This window comes from Xenopus laevis, chromosome 5L (genome assembly GCF_017654675.1).
Source record: "Xenopus laevis strain J_2021 chromosome 5L, Xenopus_laevis_v10.1, whole genome shotgun sequence".
Taxonomy (NCBI): Eukaryota; Metazoa; Chordata; class Amphibia; order Anura; family Pipidae; genus Xenopus; species Xenopus laevis.
Genome location: NC_054379.1, coordinates 114,122,853 through 114,146,949, shown reverse-complemented (window position 1 = coordinate 114,146,949; position 24,097 = coordinate 114,122,853). Strand labels below are relative to the sequence as shown.

Genomic DNA, 24,097 nt, shown 5'->3' with positions numbered 1-24,097 from the left:
GAGGGGCTCTCTGACGAGCTTCCCCGATTGATATCTGGCCGACTTTCGATCGGGCATTTTAAAAGCTTCTGTCAGATCGCGGCCGCATCTATGCGTTTATGCAGTCCCGTGATCCGACCACCTGTATTGGAGACATTATGATCCCATCGTTGGGCCCTAGGGCCCACGATCGGATCAGCCCGATATTGCCCACTTCAATCTGGGCATATCTAGGAGAGATCCGCTCATTTGTCGATCTCTACATCTATGGCCACCTTTAAACACAATATTTTGTGTTTCTCCTTCTGCAGAAATAACAGTTTTGGAATAAGTATGAACACGTTTTGATGACTGTTGGATACATTCTTCCTGGCAGATTGGCAATGAAGTTGTGTACTTTCATATTCAAATAGTGCCACAGGTTCCCAAATGGATGAAGATTACAGATTGTCAACTAATCCCCACATTTATATTTTTGCACCACTTCAGGACCTTGGCTTCCCTGGGGTCATTGTGAAAAATGTGTGATGTGTCCTGATTCTGAATTTACAGAAAATATTATATTTGTAGACTTTGGCTGGCCTGATTTTTTTTAAAAAAAGGCTCTAATTTATAATTGCACTTGTGTGAAGTGTGATTTGTGCATTTAACAGGTATCAGAAATTACCCACTCCTGGCACTAGTCGTAATTGACAGCATACTGTACAGCCTAGATAGTTAGGATAGGAGACTCTACTATTTAAAAAATTGTAAGACAGCTAACCAGATTCTGTTTTGCAGAATGAAGCCACCATCTCTGGAGCACCCTTCATGTAAACTGCATATTCATCACCATTCAGAACTTGTGTGATTACAGACATCCTCTGCAGTGAAGAGGAGAATGGGAACTGTTGTAGAATAACAATGCCTTCAATTGCATCCTAGGGAAACAGGAGATACATAGCATGTAATGTATGAATTTAGAAACAAGTGAAAGGAATCTATCACTTTATTTGATGTCAGATTTATGCAATATCTACCATATACCAGTTCTGCTATTTGTTTTAAAGGAGAACTAAATAGTTATGTGTGGATTTATTCGCCAGGCGCGAATTTGCAGCAAATTAGCACGATTCGCCGCCAGCGAATAAATTGCCGAAACGCCCGGCGTCTGTTTTTTTTCGACGCTGGCGGAAAAAAAATTTCGGCGCAGTTTTGCCGTTTTCCGGCGAAGCAAAATGGCGCAAATTCGCCCATCACTAGAACTAAACTCTAAAAATGAATATGGCTAAAATGCCATATTTTATATACTGAAGGTATTGCACCAGTTTAAAGTTTCAGCTTTTCAATAGCAGCAATGATCCAGGACTTCAAACTTGTCACAAGGGGGCACCATCTTGGAAAGTGTCTGCGAAACACTCACATGATCAGTGTTCTATGAGCAGCTGTTGAGAAGCTAAGCTTAGGGGTTGTCACAAATTATCAAGCAGAAAATGAGGTTGGTCTGTAATGTAAGATGATGCTACAGGGCTGATTATTAAATTCTGATGCTAGTTGTACTGGTTTCTGTGCTGCCATGTAGTAATTATCTGTATTAATTACTAATCTGCCTTATATTGTGACATTTCTATTCTATGTGTACTGTATATTTTGTCAGTTCCTAAGCTCAGTAAGTGACAGCAGCACAGAACATGTGCAGTGAATCAGCAGAAAAGAAGATGGGGAGATACTGGGGCATTTTTGGAGACACAGATCTTTACTGCTAGAGGGCTGTGGTTGCCTTGGGCTGGTATAGAAAGCCAAAACATAATGTACAACATTTCTAGCTACTTCTTTAGTTACACTTTAGTTCTCCTTTAAGCTTTGACTACTTTTACTACTATATGTTTCTGCTTTATTAGTTCTACATAAACTTCTATATACTGTAAGTTTGTACTTTCTGAACAACACAAGGAAAACCTATTGTTCACTGATTCCTAGCACAAAATTGTTGAATGAACAAATAAATAACTAGATGTATATTGTATAAAAATATTTCAACATTTTAAGATATGGAATGAAAAACAAGCTGCAAACACATTTTATGGATTTAGCAACTTCACTTAAGATATTAACACCAAAATAACAAGTTGACTTGAAATTTCAGTAGTATTTGTATTGTATATTGTTATATAACACTTTCTAGGCTTCTTTTATGCAGTTTAGAGGGGGAACTTTATAAGGCTTACTTACTAAAGTCCAATATCGGGTGCAACTTGTGTTTTTAATTCACAATGCAGCTTTTCCCCCCATAATTTCAGTGTCATTTCTCCCCCAGGTAGAGTTGCAGTTGACACAATTGTTTCTGATGTGTTAAAACACAAGAAATTGACCCAGATTAGGTGCATTTGACACAGCCAGCAGTGGGAACTCTGAAGCTACAATCAGGTTCCCATTTGGCAATAACCGTATATACTCGTGTATAAGCCGACCCGCGTATAAGCCGAGGTACCTAATTTTACCTAGGAAAACTGGGAACCTGTATTGACTCGTGTATAAGCCTATACTACACTTTTGCCTTCACAGCTACATTTTACTAAAAGCTGCTCCCCCCTCCCCCTGCAAAAAAAGTAGCCACACTGTCTTCTCAGTGCTGAGCTCAGCCTCAGCTCTTTCTTCCTAGTGTCAAAAGCACTGCTCTGCAGCAGAACAGCTTCCTTCCCCTCTCTCTCTCCTACAGTAGTGTAGCGTAGTGCTCCCCATGCTTACCGTACTATGCCTGAGGGAGAAAGCGATCACTGACAGGGAGAGCAACGGCTGTTTTCGCATCGAGAAGGCGCCATTGAAGAAGGGCACCGCGCCTCTCTTAGCGCATGGGCGCCGGAACGTAACATGCGCAATGTCATGACATCATGGCCGCCAGTTTTCTGCCTGAAACTGCACGCAGCCTGCTCTATCGCGCATGGATCAGTGTGAGTTAGGCGCGCACGCCTGTCATGCTATTCAGCCTGTCCCAGCACTTCAGCAGCATTACTCAGAATGCTATACTGTACATCTTTGCTGTGCGGACAGGCACAGGAAATAGTGAACGAGCACGCAGCAGGGAGAGACTCGCGTATAAGCCGAGGTAGACTTTTTCAGCACATTTTCAGTGCTGAAAAACTCGGCTTATACGCGAGTATATACGGTACCTAACTGCATGAAATTCATCCAAACAAATGCAAAGCGCGGCTGTGGCTGTAAGTACCGCAACTGCAGTTATGCTTCATATATGAGACAACACATATGACAGTTTCCTGATGTTAGACTATTAAGGTGCATGCAGTAAATACTAATTAAATAGTAATCATATTTCTTACACTGCTTGTATTGAGACCAGGTTTTACTATTCTTTGTTGCGTATTCTCTGTCATGTTATCTTCCTGTGGATCTTCAAGTACCTGGAGAAAATTATGTCAATAATGTAAATTTTGTCAGGAGATTTTCTTGTTTAAAATGTTATTGTAGTAAAGTATTTAGAAAGTGATTATTCCTGTTGATGAGACAGCGGAGACCATGCCACCATACACTTAGGGGGTTATTTACTAAACTCCGAATGCAAAAATCATGAAGAATTTGTGATTTTTTAATAAAATCTGACTTTTAAAAAATCACAAATTTTTCAGAATTTATTAAACCCCGAGGGTGGAAAAGTCAGAATCTGAAAATCCGGCATCTCAGACCTGTCGAGGTTACATATAAGTCAATGGGAGAAGTCCCAATGATTCTTTGATGTGCGCTGGGTTTCGGGCAATAACCCAAAGATTTCGGAGTCTTCGGGTGAAAATTACGAGAAAATCATGAAAATCGGTTGAAAAAGTCAGAAAAATACGTGAAAATGTGATTTTCTGTCTTTTACTTCCACACTTCTTCCTGTTTCAGTTATTGGTCAGGTGATCTCTGAGGCAGCACAGGAACCATCACAAAATGGTGGTTCAACTTAAGAGATGTAAAAGGGCAATAATAATACTTAGATATATATTCCAGTTTGGTAAGATTCTTTAATATGCCACTTAATATGATATGAACTGTTGCTTAAAGGACCTATAAAATGTTATATATGCTTCCTCATACTGAAGTAAGAAACTTTCTAAATACAATCAATTAAAAATTCTGCATTGTTTCTGAAATAATCAAGTTTATATTCACTATTCCTTTCTCACCATCTGTGTCTCTTCATTCTGTCTTCATGCAGCAGTTGGGTGTCAGATAGGGCTCTCTTTCCTCTCAGATGTATTAGAGCTCACTCAAATAACTGATTCCAGTAAAAACTAAATCTAAAAAAATAACTGCCTTTTGCACAAATTCTGCATGTAGAGAGACAGGATTTCTGGTGAACTTGAATACATCTTCTAGGCAAAAGGAGCTCCCATATGATATATTGGATCATTCATCTGACACCAAACTCCTGAATTAATTTTCGCAATAGTTCCCCTCTAAGGGGGGGGGGTAAAGTTTTCCTTTAATAAATAATGTACTTAGCTCTTTGTAAAGCATGACTCCCATTATAAATAATGCTAATTTCTGAGATGCATGCACAAGAAGAAACACACAAGTTTATTTTAAAAAGTTATTTTGTTTACAAAATTTTTGCACTTTTTCTTCTGGTATAAATCATTTTACACACCTAAAATTGGATTCTTTTTCTCTATTTAGTTTAACCATTTATTCTGGCCAAGTGGTAAACATTAAAAGATGTAAGTAGGGGGAAAGCCTGTGTCTCAGTCATCATTAAAGGAAAATGCATTACAAACTATCATTCTTTTGACAACGATACACGTGGGATCAAGAAAGGTCAGTGATGATGTTCAGGAGCATCATGTGACCTGAACATCATCTATATACAGAGAAAGATTGGTAGATTACTGTGCATGAGCAGGGCTTGGGTACTCTCATCTGCTCATGCGTAAGCCCTCATATCCAGTTTTTCACAAAGAAAAACTTGATGAAAATCTTATGCAAATGTGTTATATGTACTGTATTTATACAAACATAGGGAAGGAAGCAGAGAGTCAGGCTGCTGATAAGCAAACTACACATGAGGGGCAGTAATGTAACTTATATACATTTTTTGGCTTTCATTGTCCTTTGCGCAAATAATTTTTAAAATGATTTCCTTTTTGTCTATAAAAACAGTAGCTTGTACTTGATTGTAACTAAGCTGCATGAATCCATATTGGTGGCAAAACAATACAATTGGTTTTATTTACTGTTAATAAATTAAATCAATATATTTTGATGAATTGCAGATAAAACCCTTATAATAGATCTGACTCATGGCTTCATGGGAATGATCAGTGTCTACTCAGATTTCTATCTCTTGGGGGTCATGTATGTGGAACTTTACTTCCATTGTGTACAAACAGAAGCTTGGCTACCTAGTCATATCTATCTATCTTATGATTCTAGAACTCACAATAGGAATGTAGTCCTCACAGAAAAAATTTTTGGTCTTAAAGCAAAACCAAATAGTAGCCTACAAAGCAGCACTCTCCTTGTCAAGCCCGGAAGAAGTCCGCAAACCTAAGAGGGTGAAACGTGCATTGGCATTCTGTGATGGGAAAGACCACCACATATCAAACGCATTTAAAGTTACCATGCTGGGCTTTAAGTAGCCCAAAGAACTGCCTACACTTGAGTAAACCAGTTTTGGAGCGAAGGAGTAACCGGGGAATAGTAAGCATGAAAATCTTATCAAATTGCTGATGCAGTGCGATTTGCCTTAGACATAGTGGATAACTTGAACTGGTTCCTATAGTGGTTTAACCTTTGTGTGACCCATACTTGAATTAATTTGTGCTAATTAAGATAGGACAGTGTCAGCTTGGACCTTCCATTTCAAAGTTATAAAAGTCTTCCTGCAACTTTGACAGACTGTGTGTGGTCTGACATGAACATTTGGATGCAGATAATTGAATGGGCCATGTGTTAAAATGCAAGCTTCAGTGTTTAGGCAAATGTAGTGTGTAGTTAAGAGGTATAAAAGTGCAATATTACAGTAGAAAATTTACCCAGCAAGTAGATTCAAACATCTTCTGGTCCAGTGGGTCTCCTTGTACATTGTCATCTAGAACAATTAGCGAGTGGCATGTTGCCATAGCTCCAAAGAGTGGTCCCCATGGGAGGCTGGGGTCTGACGATAACATAATTACATTCTGAAATCTGTTTTCAAGCAAATAACATTGAGCTTAGATTAATAAAAACAATGATAAAACCTAAAGATCAATGCTAACTGCTTAGATACCATGAGGGTCATGTATTGGTATGGCTACCGTGAAAAAGAATAGTAGATCATATTTTGACAAACTTACAAACGGTATCATAAATATGTAAATTCATTGTGAAAAAAAGTTTAAACTGCTACAAATCCATTATGGTTTTTCAGTAAGTGATTCGGAGCTTTCTGGATAATGGATTTCCGGATAATGGGTCCCAAAACTGTATCTCTTTTTGTAACCTATTCTTCTATATTTTTTTTTAACGGGTCTTTAGTTTTACCCACATATAGTAATAAACATGGATAGACAATACCCTTCTGATGGACTTTAGCGAAGATCTAAACTCATAAAAATGAATTGATGCAAAGTGCTTCTCTGAGCACTTTTGCAATTTCCGTTAATTTCCTATTTTAAGTAGTTTATTAGCAGGATTTTGGATCAACTGAAAATCAGCAATCCAAGGTTAAATTGAATACATGAAGTGCATAGACAGTGCATGGTAGATAGTTAGGGTCTCCAATACAAGAAAAAAAAATGATTGTAAATTGAAAAAGTGGACCACTCTGAAAAAGTTCACACCAATTAATTTTCTTATATTCCCTTTAAGACTTTTCCAATTTATAACGGTACAACCAGCTCTAATTTCAAAAGGTTACATGAATGACCTATTTCTTAATTGCTTTCAATAATCATAGTATAACAAAACCAACACCTCAAAACCTACTTATGAACAACAGTGTACAACAAATGATTATTTAAATATCTGTTGAATGTTCACACGCATTATTACACATACCTGTAGCCATTGGCAGGAACTACACCCCAAAGATCCAGCCCATCTTCTGTTAAGGTTCCAGTCTAAAAATAAATACATAGATTTCAAACTGTGCTAGGCATTAAGTAATTTATTTATAAACACAAACATTTACAAGTGCTTATTTCATTTTTCTTCTATATTATCTCCACCCAAAACATTTTTTCTTGCATAACAAAAGAATGCAACTTTCTCAATATCAATTTATTTAATATTTTCAATCATTTTAAAGTTATTTGTAAATGTGATTGTAAAATGTAAAATTGCAAAGCAGTATTTGTTTCTTTCTTTGGCTTTGACTCTCAAAACAATGCAACAGGAGTCAGTTCTCCTTCAGAAGACTGGGCATTTGTAATATATGTATATTGGAAGGTTGCTTAGAATTTTATTTTGGGTAGAGGACCCTTTTAACTGCTGTAGTGATGGGTGAATCTGACCCGTTTACGAGTGACAAATTTTTTCACCCATTAAAGTCAAATGGCAAAACTCCACTCATTACAACTACTATGTAAACAACTGTCTCCTTTTCTTGAAATGGGAATATGATGTCCCTTCAGTTGCTTCATACATAGAAACCTGCATAGCTAGACATTTATTAGCTCAATCAGGTGGAATAATTACTCATGACATAGGCAAGAGAGAAAGGTAACCGATAATTATTGCTGTTGTAGAGTCTGTGATGAAAAAAAAGAAAAAAACAGGAAGGGTAGATTATATTAACCGATACGGTTTTGCAGCATTTTTCCCTTTTTCCCCAGTACTTTGAATGGGGAGTTAGCCTTTAAGTTAACAATATCTGTAAAATGTCTGTGTTTTTTAGCAACTTTTCTTTTTCTCAATAGTTTTTGAATTACTTGCCTACGTCTTATACCTCTTTTTTAGCTTTTAAATAGGGGCAGAAAATGATTGCTCTTGGAAAACCAAAATACTTTGCTTCGACTTCAGCTTATTCTTCCGCTTCTTATTATTTTAAATGTCCCCATATTCTAAATGCTTCTTCTTCTACAGTTTTAGGGGTACAGCAGCCAAAATGTCCACACTTCTTCATCCTATCGCAAAGCAGGTTGCTTGTGCTTTTCTAAGCGATCCCGTACTCCATATTTTTGTGGGAACACCCCAATTTTTCCATTTACTTTGACAGGAAAGATATTAAAACTGCTGCCACTCTTACAACTTTGAAGCTACACTCACCAAACTTGACTAACAATCATGGGTTCACCCATAAATGAAACAGAAACATTCTTTGTATGACCCAAAGTGGGAGGAGCCAAAAGCTAATCAAATGCCACCCTTTGGGGCACATTTACTAAAGGGTGAGGTGACTAACGCTGCCGATGATTCGCCAGCGTGATGTCATTTCATTACTTCACTGATTTAGCAAAGGAAATAGACGTTAGCGTTGCTTCGCACTCTAACCCCAGCGAATTTTCACTCTGGCGAATGGACATAACCCCGCAAATTCAAGATGGGGATTTACTGAACGTTACCTCTTTCACCAGACTTGCCTTCGCCAGCTCAGACCAGGTGAAGTACAATGGAGTGCATAAGACTCCAATTTTTGTGAAAAATTTTCTAAGTCCCAAAAAACGCTGGCGTCTTTTCCTTTTTTCAGAGTGATAGCCTGCAAAAGTCTTTAACAATGTTTTTTGGGTAACCAGGTTCCCCCATACATTTTCCAACATACGGAACCCAAACTATACAGTGGGCTCATGTGTAGGGCATTATAACAACTATATTTTCTTTATTAAGGTTCCCTGGACTTATGTAATTTAATGTATTTGCTGCAACATATACATCCATTTAACTTTATAATTTCCCGCCATATGCAAATTAGCCTGAGTGAAGATCTCTAACGAAGTTGCACTAGGCATAATTGAACGCTAGCGCATCTTCTCTTCGATTTCTGACGTAACGCTAGCGAAAATTCGCCAGGGTTCAGCTCCCTGGATGCAACTTCGCATTTTTGTAAATTAGCGTTGCCTGAGCGAATTTTCGGCTGGCAAATTTTTTCAGGTTAGTAAATTACCCCCGTTGACTTTAATGGGAAAATCTGAACTGCTGCCAAAGTTACAGCCACACTCACCAAACTTGGATCACATAGTCATAGTGTCAACCCAAATGAAAAGCCGATATTTGTTGGATGCCTAAAAGTGGAAGGAGCCAATAACAGCCAATCAAATTTCACCCCTTAACTTTCAATGAGGAAATTTAAATTGCTGCCACTCTTACAGCTTTGAGGCTACACTCATCAAACTTGAATCACACAGTCATGGGGTCAACCTGAATTAAAAGATGATATATGTTGGATGTCCAAAAGTGGGCAGAGCTATGAACAGCCAATCAGATTTCACCTATTAACTTTCAATGGGGGAAGTGAACCTGCTGCCATTCTCACAGTATTAACCAAGGGTCCCTAAACGCTTCACAGTTGGTCTGCAGGGCAAGCTTAGTAAAAGTGGATAGGGTTCTGGGGGAGATGCATAACTTCGGATAGGGACTTGGATAGTAGACTGGACCCAGGCTCCACGCCTATGTTCAGAGTTGGTTCTCTTGGAGGGTTGGTAGAGTTGGTTACTGCTGTTTATTATTTACAAATGGGGATGTTATAATATATATCTGTATGTGTTAACATATGTTAAACTGAACTTAAAATTCCTTTTTAACTATGTGTACCAAAAAAATATTTTGTGTGCATATTTTAAACTTGTGTGTGCATTTTTAAAAACTGTGTACTTAGGCCAGGATAAATATAAAAATTTGCTACAATTATTTGTACACACAGATGGAACATTGACTGCAACCTTTTCTTCCCAACCTTAAGGTAGATTTATCAAAGAGTGTAGTTAGAGATCTCCACAGTCCTCAGAGTGAAATACTGCCTCTCTCCATTCATTTTCATGGGATTTTTAAAGGTGTATTCATCAAAGGGTAATAGTGAAAATTCACCATTTAATAAATGCGCCTTTAAAAATCTCATAGAAATGAATGGAGAGAGGCAGTATTTCACTCTGCGGACTGTGGAGATCTCTAATTTCACTCTTTGATAAATCTACCCCTTGGTGTCTGGTATTGTGAGCATTGGGGGATTTAGGGGGAGGTACTGCAGGTCCCAACACTGCATTTGCATACAAATATAAAACAGGTTTAAAATGCAAAACAATCAACCACCATAATACATGGATATATAGACAATGCAATATTTAAAATGTATGGTCCAATCATGATAAGGAAGCAACAGGGGCTCACAATATTAAAGCTGGAATAATGTATTCACAAGGAGTGTATTAAATGGTGTACTTAATATGAGTATTGCTCTTGTTCTAACTAGCCCCTGGATAGACAGATTGAGACGAAATAATAAGGAGGAGAGATGAGGTAGAGATCACTGTCAGCCTGTTCTAGTTTCTGATTGCTTAGTTTCATCCTTAAGTAGAGCACCTATCAAAGTGCAGTGCAAACAATAACTTGTATATTTGATATCGCTACAAAATGCCTTTATTCATCTCAATCCATGTGACCATTCATTCTTTATTAAAGCTTTTCTTTTGCTATAAACACACTTTTCCATTGCCTACCTTATCAAAGCAGAAAAGGTTTAGCGTTCCGCACAGGTTGATCCTTTGTGGGCTGATACAGAAGATTCCTGCTTTCTCAAGTCTTTTCTGGGCATACATTATCCCTGCAGTGAGTGCAGCAGGCAGGGCAGGAGGAACTGCAATGGTGATGACATCCAGAGCCTTCAGTACCACCTCGCCAGCAGCAGACTGACCAATAGTGAAAGAGAAAGAGTTTACATATAATGATACTGTAGATAATGCATCCCCAAATTCTTTGCAATTTTATGTTGAGAAACAATATTGCTGCAATATTGGTACCCACCCCATCTTTTCTCTTTTATCTGAGAAACCAAGCCTCTCTCTGGGATTTTAGCATTATGAACTTTCCCAGTCTTTTGTTGCCCCTGTCACAACCTTTTTGAAACATGTATCTTGCATCAAATTCACAATGAACACAGATTTTTCAGAACACAATAACATTTCTCAGTTTCAACATTTGATATGTTGTCTTTGTATTTTTGTACTTTGTACTTTGTGCAATTAAATACAGGGTTTGAATGATTTGGAAATCATCCCATTATTATTATTAGGGCTCTTACAGACGAGCGTTTGAAGCTGCGCTCCGCTGCGTTCCGTTTTTATGCGTTCAGCCGCAGGGGAGCACAGGGGTAGACTCGTTCAGTTTTTTTCAATGGAGCTGTACTCACACAGGCGCATGTAGGTGCCGAACGCAGGAAAAATGCAGCATGTTGAGTCTCAACCTGCGTTCGGCGCCTACATTTGCCTGTGTGAGTACAGCCCCATTGAAAAAAACTGAATGCGTCTACTCCTGTGCTCCCCTTCGGCTGAGCGCATAAAAACAGAATGCAAAGGAGCGTAGCTTCAAACGCTCGTCTGTAAGAACCCTTAACATTTATTTATATAGCGCCAACATATTGCGTAGCGCGCATCCCAACTTTTTGAAAAACAAGTTGTAGTATTGTGCACCATGATTTCTGGGCCCCAATGAATGAGAATGATAAATTAAATGAAATAATAGTATTAATTAAAGTAATACACTGCCAATTAAAGATAGCAGCAGCTCCACAGTTTCCACAGCGGTCTACATTAGTAAACCCAGCGAAATTACTCCCAAAGAATTGAATGTAGAAAAACACTGAAGATTTTTTTGTGGAATAGTGTCCGATTTGCGTCACTGTATATGCATAACTGCTCTTGTTTTAATGCATCAACCTCAATTGCATCAGGTGCATTGCACCCGGGAACCAAAATGATGCTGGCATTTTCAAGAGAAAAAAACACTGCATTGTGGGTTAAAAAACATGGTGACTTGAACTCAGAATTGCACTTTGCACTCCACTTGCACTCTTAATAGTAAGGATGTTTGTTAACAAAAGTTTGGTAAGTACAGAGCTGCCTCTGATTACCTATTAATACTCAATGTCAGTGCAAGTTGAATAAAATGTAATTCATTGGTGTGTACATGCATGCTCATATGCTGTTCTTGAGCTGGGTTAGTAAATTCAGTAAAATGTTTCTACACAAAAACACAAGAAAATAATGCTCTATTGAAAAAACACAATACACTCATTTAAAAAAACTGTAGTAGTAAGCCATAGCAACCAATCTACCTGCAGCTGGCTAAAAAAAAATCTAATCACTGTTTGGTTGCTAAAGTTGGTTGCCCACTATTTATATATCGGACAAATTATTTCTTGATTTTTCAGACGTCAAGGTTAGCTGGTTGGCTTACACTAAGGCAAAAAGTTAAAGGTAAATCATATTTTAAATATATAGCTAAATTACCCCAGATAGAGAAAATACGCAGACTGCATAGATCATTCCAATAAAGGCAGTTCCAATAAGTGTGCAAAGAAATATAACAGCATCTCGGTACAGCTTATAATTCACTGGTTTAGGGTAGAGGATGGATCGCACAAGATCACCTTTGGCAGTGTTAAACCCTAAAATGCAAGAGAAAAACTATTGAAAAACATGTTTTATTGCAGACAAAACAATGATCATAAAAAGCTTGAGTAATAATTCAAAAATATATCTTATCAAAAAAACGAACGATCTTATCACCTATGCAAGAATTCAAAGCAGTTTTTTCTTCATACTCCAACGTGCAAAAAACACCAACCTCTGTTTTATCCTAAATCCACAAAGAATTATATTGTTACCTGTTCTCAGTACAACTGCTTTCACTGGGCTATTATGAGAAGCTTTAACCTGGATGACTTGAGTTCCACAGAAAAGAATGTGCCTTTTGTAATCATGTATGCTGTGAACTTTCCATGGCTCAGTATTATCTGTGTTAGGCAGGGGAGTCTTGGTTACTGGAATACTCTCACCTGTACAACGTATAAAAAAGGGTTTCATTTTATAAATGCATCTACAGTATTTTTTTGCCACGTTTCATCTACTTTGTATATTTTATATACATTAAGCTGCCCATACAGGGGCCAATAAAAGCTGTTGACTCTGCCCCTCTAGACAGATTTGGCAGCTTATTGCTGTGAGTTTGGGGCGCTTGGGTTTACATAGCCAAAATTTGTGGACCCAACAGGTCCCCATAGGCCCACAGGCTAGCAACTGGTTCAGTTTGTAAGTCTACTAGAAAATCATGTAAACATTAAATAAACCCAATATACTGGTTTTGACTCAATGAAGGATTAATTATATCTTAGTTTGGATAAAGTACAAGTTACTGTTTTATTATTACAGAAAAAAGGAAATAGTTTTAAAAATGTGGATTATTTGATTATAATGGAGTCTATGGTACATGGTCTTTCCGTATTTCAGAACTTTTTAGATAATGGGTTTCCAGATAACGAATCCCATTTGCAGAAAATGTCTAATGAAGATAAATGGTCAAGTTGATATATGCCACGAAGGAAAAGTGCCATTGACATGATACCCTGTGATATGAGAGAAAATTTTAACCACGTTTCCCAGCGAAAACGACACCCATATACTTTAATGGGTGGAAACATTTGTCGCTCGTCAAAAATTTGTTGTGCAAATTGTTGTGTGTCAAAAAATATTGTCGTCCATAGACTTCAATGCATTTTGCCGAAGTTTCGCTGTTCTGCAAATTTTTAAACAGGTCAGATTAGCCCATCACTAGACTGATAACATTATATATTTTATGAAGGAACCTAGAGTAATTAGCCCTGCTGCATTTTTAATTCTATTTCTTTCTGCTACAATCACTGCTAACACAGAACATACACTAGCAATGGATAACCTATAATTATGGATGAGATCTATATATTACAATTGTTCTGAAATACTATGGCATGTCCGTGAACTAAGAGAATGTAACCATCCTATTGTTTTGCAACAAAAAAATAACCAAATAATTGTGATACCTGTAAGCATACTTTCATTAACTATGCACCCTCCTTTAATAAGAAGAGCATCACATGGTAAAAGGGTGTTTCTTTTAATCACAAGAATGTCGCCAGGAGCTAAATGCCGAGATTCCAGCTCAAATATTCCTGCAGAAAAGATATAAGGGAAGAAAGGCCTGAGGTTTATTTAAAAGTGTATAATCCAACATAATACAAAACTAGGTTTACTCCTTTGGAATAAATCACTCTCTCCCCCTGGAGTTTTGGAGTAGTCATTTATTTGAATGTCCAGAGGATTATCAGTATTACCAGTACACAACACAGCAAGCCATTATACCATCATACAGTAGTATTATTATTGCTTATTCTGTATGTTAATAGTGCAAAGCACAAAACAAAATGGACACAGTACCAGGTTCATGCTCCTATTATAAAGAGTAACAATTATTATAATTCAGTGGCATAACTATAGAGAAAGCAGACCCTATGGTCCCTTCCTCTATAGCTTTAAGAAAACTTCCTCTCACTGGGTGCATAGTGAAGCGGTGGTGAACGAGAGGATGTGTGCATGGATGGCTGGCTGGCTGGACATTCAAGTGGCCAGGAGTATGGGTTTGTTGTAGTTTAAAGTTGCACCAGGGTCCCTCTGAAGATTTCTTTGCAGTCCAGTCTAGGTACACGCTGTTAGGATTTAATTATTTACTATTGAACAAAGATTTCTGGAATAAAACAAAGAAGTGTACACTAACAGAATGTAGCTAATACACACCCACCTAATTAATTATATGCTTACCTCTGTCTTCTCCATATACTGAAACTGTGATATTATTATGAGATTCAACTAGTTTGTGGAGTTTTACTGATTGCTGAACATTGGAAAAAACAAAGATGTATAATATGTTACACATTCAGTTATATAGGAGTATTTCTTGTATGTGTCTGTGTGTGCATGGTTTCCATAAAAAACATTTGTTGTTTTGCACCTCTCCATTCTGGTGCTTAAAGCTACAGTAAATCTGTACATTGATAGTCTAATATAAGCTGCCAACTGAACAACTCCAAAACAAGTCAACAGCTAACTGTCCCAGATATGTGGACCCCGCTGGCCTCGCCAAATAAGTGAACGTCTACATATATACCCATCTTAACTGGGACATATAACAAGAACTGACTTTACTAGACTATGAATAGAAAAGAGTCTGAATAAAAAGTGCATGTTGTATTAATAACATATAATAATAACAATAAAACCTAGCCCTTAGATGCTAAATTGACCAATAGGATTTTTATTTTGAAGTTGACCAAAGGACTATAACTAGGAAATCACAAAAAAAACAGCAAGTGAAGACCGGCTGCACTTCCTACATCATACTAGGGGCAAACATAATTTAACAAGGGTTCTAATAATAGCAGCACACAAGTCGACAAGGTCATCAGACCTTTATTATTGGGAAGCAACAAATCTACAACTTATAGATTCAGACAAATACTGAATCCTTATACCAAAACAAATTCAAACTTTAATTTGCATATATTTACATTTTAGAACACAAAAAGACAAATTGCATCATCTGTGAACAAAAAGATGGTTTTTCAGTTGTATATTAATTTGAATACATTGCGGCTGCCTAGGACAGTAAAACATGATTGCATAATATTGCTCACATGGTCATGGCATTTTATTAAGTCACCAGAGAATGGTGAATAGTTTTGGCAGGAAACAAACTGGTATCAGAAAGGATTAAGTATTTTGTTGTAGGCTGAAATAACTTGAATGGCTCGAAATGTACCGGATAGAACATGCTGCAATTATTGGTTTCAACAAATTTGCAAATCCACATAAAATGTACAATGTCCAGGTTCGTAAAGGTAATGTACTTTAGAAAATGTATGGCAAGTTATTATTTGGCAAGGGTTTCTGATGCAGCAATACCCATTATAATGTATTTCTCTACTAACAAAAAAACACACCAACAAATAGAAGAAAATAAATATGAATTATGTAATATGAAAACCTTACCTGCCGTAGTGTGTACACTGATAAAACAATGCAAATTAGCGACATGAGTATAATGGCTACTGAATATTCAATATATTCTTCAGCAAACCAAAGACACACACTAAAGAGCTGGAACACGTAGAATGGATTTAGGACCTGCACAAGGATGACAATTAAAGAAGTATCGCATTTTAAAAGTGTTTAAAGGTTAAAACAAAATACCTTATGCATTAAAATTAATTTCTATATTGTGCTAAATTTATGAATATAAAATACCTGATATTAAAAGCAATATATACATACCTGTTTGCAGAAAGCAGGTATTAAAATGCACAATTACAAGTATATTCTAGACTACATCTGCAAAGACTCAAAGTTATTGAGCAGTTTCCCACACAGTGATACTTCTAGATGATATAATGTGTGATACTTATAATTTAGCAAAGAATCCTAATACATTTGCCTTAAACTAACTAGCAAAAATCAGGCACTTACCATTTGTATGCAAATATGTATATACAGTAGAACTAGGTGTCTCAGTATTCAAGGAAAAAAAAGCTAAAACTGGACTTCACCCATGTTAACTAAAAATGTCCCTCTTTGCTTTCCTATCTGATTAATAGGAGGTCTATATGCATATGTCATACACCAAGAAAAATGTAATGCTGCACTCCAAAAAGAGTCAAATAAGTTGCTGCTAAGGTACGTTTCATACTCATCATCTGGACTTTTTCTTTAGTATATAAAAAGAGAGAGATCAGGATGCAGAAAAAATGCCCAAGTGCAGGACAAGTCTTCATTCTCTCTTTTTGTATCCAGCAGTGATCCCCAACCAGTGGCTTGTGTGCAACATGTTGCTCTCCGACCTCTTGGATGTTGCTCCCAGTGGCCTCAAAGCAGGTGCACATTTTTCAGTTCCTGGCTTGGAGGCAAGTTTTAGTGGTACAAAAACCAAGTGTACTGCCAAACAGAGCCTTATGTAGGCTGCCAGTCTACATAAATGCTACCATTTGGCAATAAAATATGTACAAATACTGCATGAATTATTTGATTCCCAGCACTTGTATTAGATACAGGTAAGGAATCTGTTATCTGGAAACCTATTATCTCAGATTTATGAGAAGGCGATCTCTTCCATTTTAATCAAATAACACTGGTCAGCTGCCCCCTGCTGGCTGCTTTCATATTTCTAGGTGGCACTCGCCTAACCTCACAGCAGCACAAGCCCAAATGTCTACTACCGTATTATTATTCTGCTCACATGTATATAATTTTTACAAAATGAATCCTGTGCTGAGCAAAACAATGGTTTTAATTATTATTTTGTGATGTGATTTATTTTACTGTTTTTTTTACCTCTTTAACCAGTAGTTTCCATATTGGAATAATTCCTACATCAATGATATTGGGTCCACATATAAGTCTTCTGCAAATAAAAAAAATGGTATCAGTTAGAATCATTTCATACAGAGTATGCCACTTTTGCATTTAACAGGGCATTATAGCAGTCTGTCATGAACTAAAAAATCAAACATTTTCTCGGTTGCGAACACAAAGTCTTGCATTTCTTCTTCAAAATCCACCGAGTCTGTTCGCTCAGGAGCCGACCCAAGGCTTACAGAGCAGATAAGATGATTTGGCTAGCAGTTGGGGGCTGAAATCATCCTGCAAATTTTGGCAGGCTGGTTTCTGCCCCATCTGGCCATAGCCTAACTATGCATACTCTTAGAATCTGTTTAAGCGGAACAAGCCATATATGAGGAAAGATTTCACTCATTTGTGACCTCACAGTACGATAGGATCTTTCAGCATATGGAAATCTTTTGTCTTATGGGTGAGGTACATATCTTTCATTAGATAACATGCTATTAACCTGAAGGAGATGGTCTGGTAAAGTGTAATTGATCCTACTTTGTTTTGTGAAACAATAGTCTGATCTCAACAGTATACAATGCCGTGCATAAAACAAGATAAACCTTCTATTGTTTGACAGGAAGGAAACCAAAATAATCACGTAGATACCAGGAAATGCATTTTCATGCACACACATCAGTCAATAATACTTCCATAAAATTTCCAAACTTTTAGGTACACACTTTTTATTCTTGTTTTCATTCATTATTATTATTATTATTATTATTATTATTTTTATTATTATAATATACTTTTTATTTTTGTATTTATCTTTAATACCTTCTTACCTTATACCTTCTTCCTCTGCTGCAACCCCAGACTCAAACATTGAATGTATAGATGCACAAGAGTAGTGGTCCTCAAGAATTCTGCAATGATAATTTCAGTACAATAGAATCACAAATATTTTATATTGGGTTAAGGGGTAGTGGAGAGACAAACATAAAAAACATACCCAGCTTTTGTAAACTGCTTTTCACTGTTATCCCAAATGTAACGGATTTTCTGAACCTGTATATATCGAACCTAAGTGAAAAGTGGAAACCAACAGAAATTACTTTGACACAATAACATTTAAAAAGGGGTAAGAATAATATATCAGGCTATTTTTACAGACATATAGCATAACAGGTAGAGTGAACATGGGATGGGATGTAAAAATACACACAGAATTTGTAACGAATAGTTACCCTGGTGGTCTAGTGGTCCACTCATTGGCATGCGGGGGTGAACCGTGCCTTTAGCGGGGACGCCCGCCACATGCGTCTGAATTTTTCCAGTGCCGGTTCCTTTATGGTGCGAGCGGGCGTACGTTATAGTCTATTGTCTGAACCACACATTATAGGTGATATTGGAAAGACCAGTATCTGCTTTTCTAGTTAGAATGGTTAAGTGTCATTTGTTTAAGGTAGCAACCCTGCTTGTTCTGCTTCTTCTTTTTTTGTGTCATTTTACAATGTTACCTCTATTTTCTTAAGCATTCAACTCTCACCACACTTTCCCAGTAAGCAGTCTGTGGTTCTGTATAATTTAGTACATAATGTATGTGTTGCTAGGCATTGTCCCATATGCAAAAGGGCAGCATGTCCTGTGTTCAACCAGAAAGCCATTGTAACCACATTATTTGGCTGAACTGCCTTCTCATGCAAAACACCCCCATCAGCCTGCTCATGCAGCAGATCTGACAATAACAAACCACATACTGAATCTGTGTGCACCAGTATCTTGTACATGAAAACATCATATAATAATATTAGGAATCATCTTATAATTCCAGGACTTATATAAAAGCATTCTGCCTGTAGGTTTGTACCTTAATATGTGCACTGAACTTGTAGGAACTTAGGGAGTAATGTAATATAATAATGCAATGTAATATATCATTTGCAATAAGAGATTCCCATTGCCACAAAAACTTTTTTTGCCAGTAGCCAACCTCACCTTAAAGCATTATATGCCTTCCAACTCCTTTGACTAAAAGTCTCAGGGTGATAATGGGTAAACAGGTTTCTACACCTGCCTGCAGGGCCATCGTCAGGGAGGATACCAGCATACTGCCCTAGTGCCGCTGTCTGACATTTTTTAAACAATACCTTGGGGTCAAGTTGGTGGGTGGAACAGAATGCTTTGTCCTGTACACAGATACACCAACCCTCCCAAATGGATGTGTTTTTTGTGTGTGGAGTGCCTCTTCACTGTCATTATCGCCATGCTTGACTGCTGATACTTTGCAGTTAGATTCTAGTGAGCTGCATGGGGACTGGATATTTGATATACCTTCACAATTGGTAATGTCATTACATGCAAACCCAGTGCAAAAATCAAGGATGAAAATGATATTATACAGTAGATGAAGAGTACTTTATAAAAATAATGGCATGCACTAGTTAGTTCAGAAAAGTTGGTCAGGCCGGAATTTTTCAATACCACATGGTAGCAGTCCATCCCATGTGGGGTCCTGATCATTATGATACTTGGGGCAAGCAAGAATGGCCATGATACAAGAATAAAACTAATTTTGTGGGATACAGTTAATAATAACTCTCTGTCTTTGCTAGGTGATACTACTATACTATATATATTCTTGGAGGATATATATCAGTACCACTCCAAGCAAGTGCATTTTTTTGGAAAAAAAAGAAGCAGCTCCAAAGTGTAATAGCATCTACACACAAACTGTTGTCAAAGGGATTTATTTTTAGTAGACTTAAGGTATAGAGATCCAAATTACAGATACATCCCTAATCTGGAAACCCCCTGGTCCCAAGCATTCCGGAAAATAGATTCCATACCTGTACTATTTATGAGAAAAACTGGTCCCTCAAGTAATTTGATAAATTACCAAATAAATGGATTTACAGTTGTGTGGAATTTTTTATAACCAATGTGCTTAGGATAAAAAAAATTTTTAACTTGGTTTATTGCCACAGAAAAGCTGTTCTGTGATGCAGCATTGGAAAAAGTTATACTCTTAGCTCTTAGCTTTATTGGTATCTTACTTTACTATGCACCTAAACAATTAATAACTGTATTACTCACCAAATCATTGTTTTTATTATAGATTTTTTCATTATTCACCTTTTACACCACCTCTTTAGTCTTTGAAGTATTTTCTTCAGAAACAATGAATATATGCTAATCATACTAAACTCATAACCTAACCACTCAGCATTCTTACTGGGCTTTTGCAAAACATACCCACCATGTTTTCCTGGCTAAGCTGCTGACATCCAGTTTACTTAAGCAGCTGTTAGTCCATGATTTATTGGCCTTAATTATTTCCTTTCTGTGCTATGGAATTTTCCCTTCTTTTACACGTCATACCACTACTTAAAGTTAATTGTCCTATACTGTATCTTGCTTATCCAGTTCCTTCCCTCAGTCAGATCTTGCATAACCTTCTTAAAGGGGAACTAAAGTCCAAAATAAAATAATGCTAGAAATGCTGAATTTTGTATAATAAAAAATAAACATGAACTTACTGCACCAGAAGCCTAATTAAACAAATGATTTATGTTTTCAAAGTTGGCCACAGGAGGCTGTCATCTTGTAACTATGTTAAACAACTTTGCAAGACCAAGACCATGCACATGCTCAGTGTGGTCTGGGCTTCAGTTGGGAGGTTACGCTTAGGGATCGTCATAAATGATCAAACCAGCACAAGTCAAATAATATCTAACATAAAAGCTGATACAACAAGACTTATTAATAAGCCGAATATGCAAACTGCACTGGGGTTGTGGATACAAATCTCTACATGGTCGCCAGCTGCTCTACAGGGAAACAACAAAGCTGCTCAAGTTCTGTGATCATTTGAAAGTATGATTGTTTTCCTGCAGAGCAGTTAGGGACCATCTGAAGTTTCCTATCCGCAGCAGTCAGAGCAAGTACCCATTTTTTAATTAAAGTTTAGTGGATATACTGTCTATTTTTTCATTACATCCCCTTTAAGCAGGCATCCTTAACCACCGGTCCACTGAACTAGGCCACCTCTGGTCACAGCTTCAAAGACAATGGCCCCAATTACCTGTGAGAGTAGCTCCCCAGTGTGCAGCATCCTGCCTATAAAGAGGACTAGGGGGCCCACGGGGTTTCTGCCTCAGGGCCATCCCTCCAGCCCCCCTCCCTCCCTGGGGCTTCTGTCTCAGGAACAACCCCACCACGCGCACTGTGTTTTTGCCAGTCTTGGCAGGAAGAAAATCAAGGTGCGGATCTGGGCCAGCGGGCGTGACCCTGATCTATGTACACATATGTATAAGTATATGTATGGTATCAATTATACAAAATGAAAAATGAATGTTATTTTCAATATTCCCATTTAAGCGTACAGAAATCTTAATGTTTACTAATTTACCTTATAAGTGATATTATTATTATTATTAACATGTATTTATATAGCGCTGACATATTGCGTAGCACTGTAAAGTAAATGTGATTATACAACTACATCACATGAATTACATACATAGAATATATGGAGTAACAAACATCATAATCAATACAGGTACAAAAAGGTGAGGAAGGCCCTATGCATAGGCATACAGTCTAAAGGGAAGGGAGTAATACACAAGGTGTGGGAGTGGGCAAGATCGAATTAAGTGGGTGAGAAATGTGGTATTGCGTTTGGTAGTTAAGCAGAGTGAGGGTAGGCTTCTCGAAAGAAGTGCGTTTTCAGAGATTTCTTGAAAGTAGAAAGGTTGGGAGAAAGTCGGACAGACCGTGGGAGAGCGTTCCAGAGGAGGGGTGCAGCCCTTGCAAAGTCTTGAATGCGAGCATGTGAGGAGGTAATGAGAGAAGAGTTGAGTAGCAGGTCAGTAGAGGAGCGTAGTAAGCGAGTGGGTGAGTATATAGAGATGAGTTCAGAGATGTAGGGTGGGGCAGAGTTATGAAGTGCTTTGAAAGTCAGTGTCATTAATTTGAATTTGATTCTGAAAGGTAATGGAAGCCAGTGCAGGGATTGACAGAATGGCGAGGCAGAGGAGGAGCGGTTGCTGAGGTGTATGAGCCTCGCAGCAGTGTTCATTATGGACTGGAGAGGTGACAGTCTCTGGAGGGGGAGGCCAATTAAAAGAGAGTTACAGTAGTCTAGACGCGATATGATGAGAGAGTGAATAAGAATTTTGGCAGCGTCTTGGGTGATAAATGATCGTATTTTGGATATGTTCCTTAGGTGGAAGTGACAAGATTTAATAAGTGACTGGATATGAGGAGTGAATGACAGGGCAGAATCTAGGATAACCCCAAGGCACCGGGCCTGGGGAGAGGGGGTGATAGTGGAATTGTTAACTATGATGGATACTTCGGGGATGCTACTGGTGTTAGTTGGAGGAAAGAGAACCATTTCAGTTTTAGAGAGGTTTAATTTAAGGTAGCGTTGTGACATCCAGGTAGAGATAGCGGACAGGCAGGAGGAGACGCGAGTTAGGAGTTCTGGGTTGAGATCAGGAGATGAGAGATAGATCTGAGTATCGTCAGCATAGAGGTGGTAGTGGAAACCATAAGAATTTATTAATTTGCCAAGGGAGGAAGTATAGAGGGAGAATAGTAATGGTCCCAGGACAGAGCCTTGGGGAACTCCAACAGAAAGAGGTAGGGGAGAAGATGCTACTCCATTGTAGGAGACACTGAAGGAACGATTGGTGATGTAAGAAGAGAACCAGGACAGGGCTGTGTCACGAAGGCCAAGTGACTGGAGGGACTGGAGGAGGAGAGGGTGATCTACAGTGTCAAATGCGGCTGAGAGATCAAGCAGTATTAGTAGTGAGAAGTGATTGTTGGCTTTAGCGGTTAAAAGGTCATTAGTCAGTCGAGTCAGGGCAGTTTCCGTGGAGTGTTGTGGCTTAAAACCAGATTGTAGGGGGTCCAGCAGGTTATTGTCAGAGAGGAATGAGGTAAGTCGGTTGTAGACTAGGCGCTCAAGTAGTTTAGAGATGAAAGGTAGCAGAGAGATAGGTCGGAGGTTGTCAAGATTGGAGGGATCAAGAGAGGGTTTTTTCAGAATGGGGGTGACAAGAGCATGTTTTAGTTGAGAAGGAAACAGTCCAGTTGAGAGGGAAAGATTAAATAGGTGAGTTAAGGCTTTGATTAGACAAGGATTGGTATTGCGGAGAAGTTTTGAGGGAATTGGATCAAGCGGGCAGGTGGTAAGGTGAGAAGAGGCCAGAAGCTTTGAGACTTCCTCATCAGTGACAGGGGTGAAGGAGCACAGGAGGGACTGGGGAGTGTGGAGGGAGGGTGGTGGAAGTCTAGGGGGGTTGAGTAGTGTAATGTCCCTTCTGATAGTGTCAATTTTGTTTTTGAAGTGCTCAGCAATATCTTGAGCAGAGACAGATGTGCATGGAGGGGGTGGAGAAGGGGAAAGGAGAGTGTTAAAGGTGGAGAAAAGTTGTGCTGGTTTTTTAGAAAGGGAGTTAATGAGTGAAGTAAAGTATGTTTGTTTGGCTTGGAAGAGGCTGGTGTTAAAGGAGCGCAGGGCAGATTTGTAGCTCCAAAAGTCTGATTCTGAACGGGATTTGCGCCAGCGACGCTCAAGTGCACGTGAATGTCTTTGGAGCGCTTTTGTATGAGCAGTATGCCAAGGTTGAAGTGGTTTGGGTCTAGAACGTTTAGTTTTTATAGGAGCAAGCTCATTTAGGGCAGTGGTGAGAGTACTATAGTAGACAGAGGTAGCCACATTAGGACATGAGATGGCTGAGATATTAGAGTGAAGAGAGTCAAAGGAAGAAGAGAGATGTGACACGTCTATAGCTTGCAAGTCACGGTAA

At 38.2% G+C, this 24,097-nt stretch overlaps 1 protein-coding gene across 1 annotated transcript in view; it reads right to left on the bottom strand.

The window, feature by feature from the left end:
- atp13a4.L (ATPase type 13A4 L homeolog) overlaps positions 1-24,097 on the bottom strand; it is a 65,342-nt gene that overhangs the window by 24,973 nt on the left and 16,272 nt on the right. The window contains exons 4-16 of the mRNA XM_018263658.2: positions 18,289-18,359; positions 18,122-18,202; positions 17,277-17,346; positions 15,942-16,076; positions 14,715-14,787; positions 13,940-14,068; positions 12,749-12,919; positions 12,372-12,529; positions 10,584-10,772; positions 6,991-7,052; positions 5,988-6,138; positions 3,297-3,377; positions 743-899 (exon numbers count right to left, since the gene is read on the bottom strand). Coding sequence (XP_018119147.1) covers positions 743-899; positions 3,297-3,377; positions 5,988-6,138; positions 6,991-7,052; positions 10,584-10,772; positions 12,372-12,529; positions 12,749-12,919; positions 13,940-14,068; positions 14,715-14,787; positions 15,942-16,076; positions 17,277-17,346; positions 18,122-18,202; positions 18,289-18,359 — 1,528 coding nt within the window. The remainder of the gene's footprint in view (positions 1-742; positions 900-3,296; positions 3,378-5,987; positions 6,139-6,990; positions 7,053-10,583; positions 10,773-12,371; positions 12,530-12,748; positions 12,920-13,939; positions 14,069-14,714; positions 14,788-15,941; positions 16,077-17,276; positions 17,347-18,121; positions 18,203-18,288; positions 18,360-24,097) is intronic.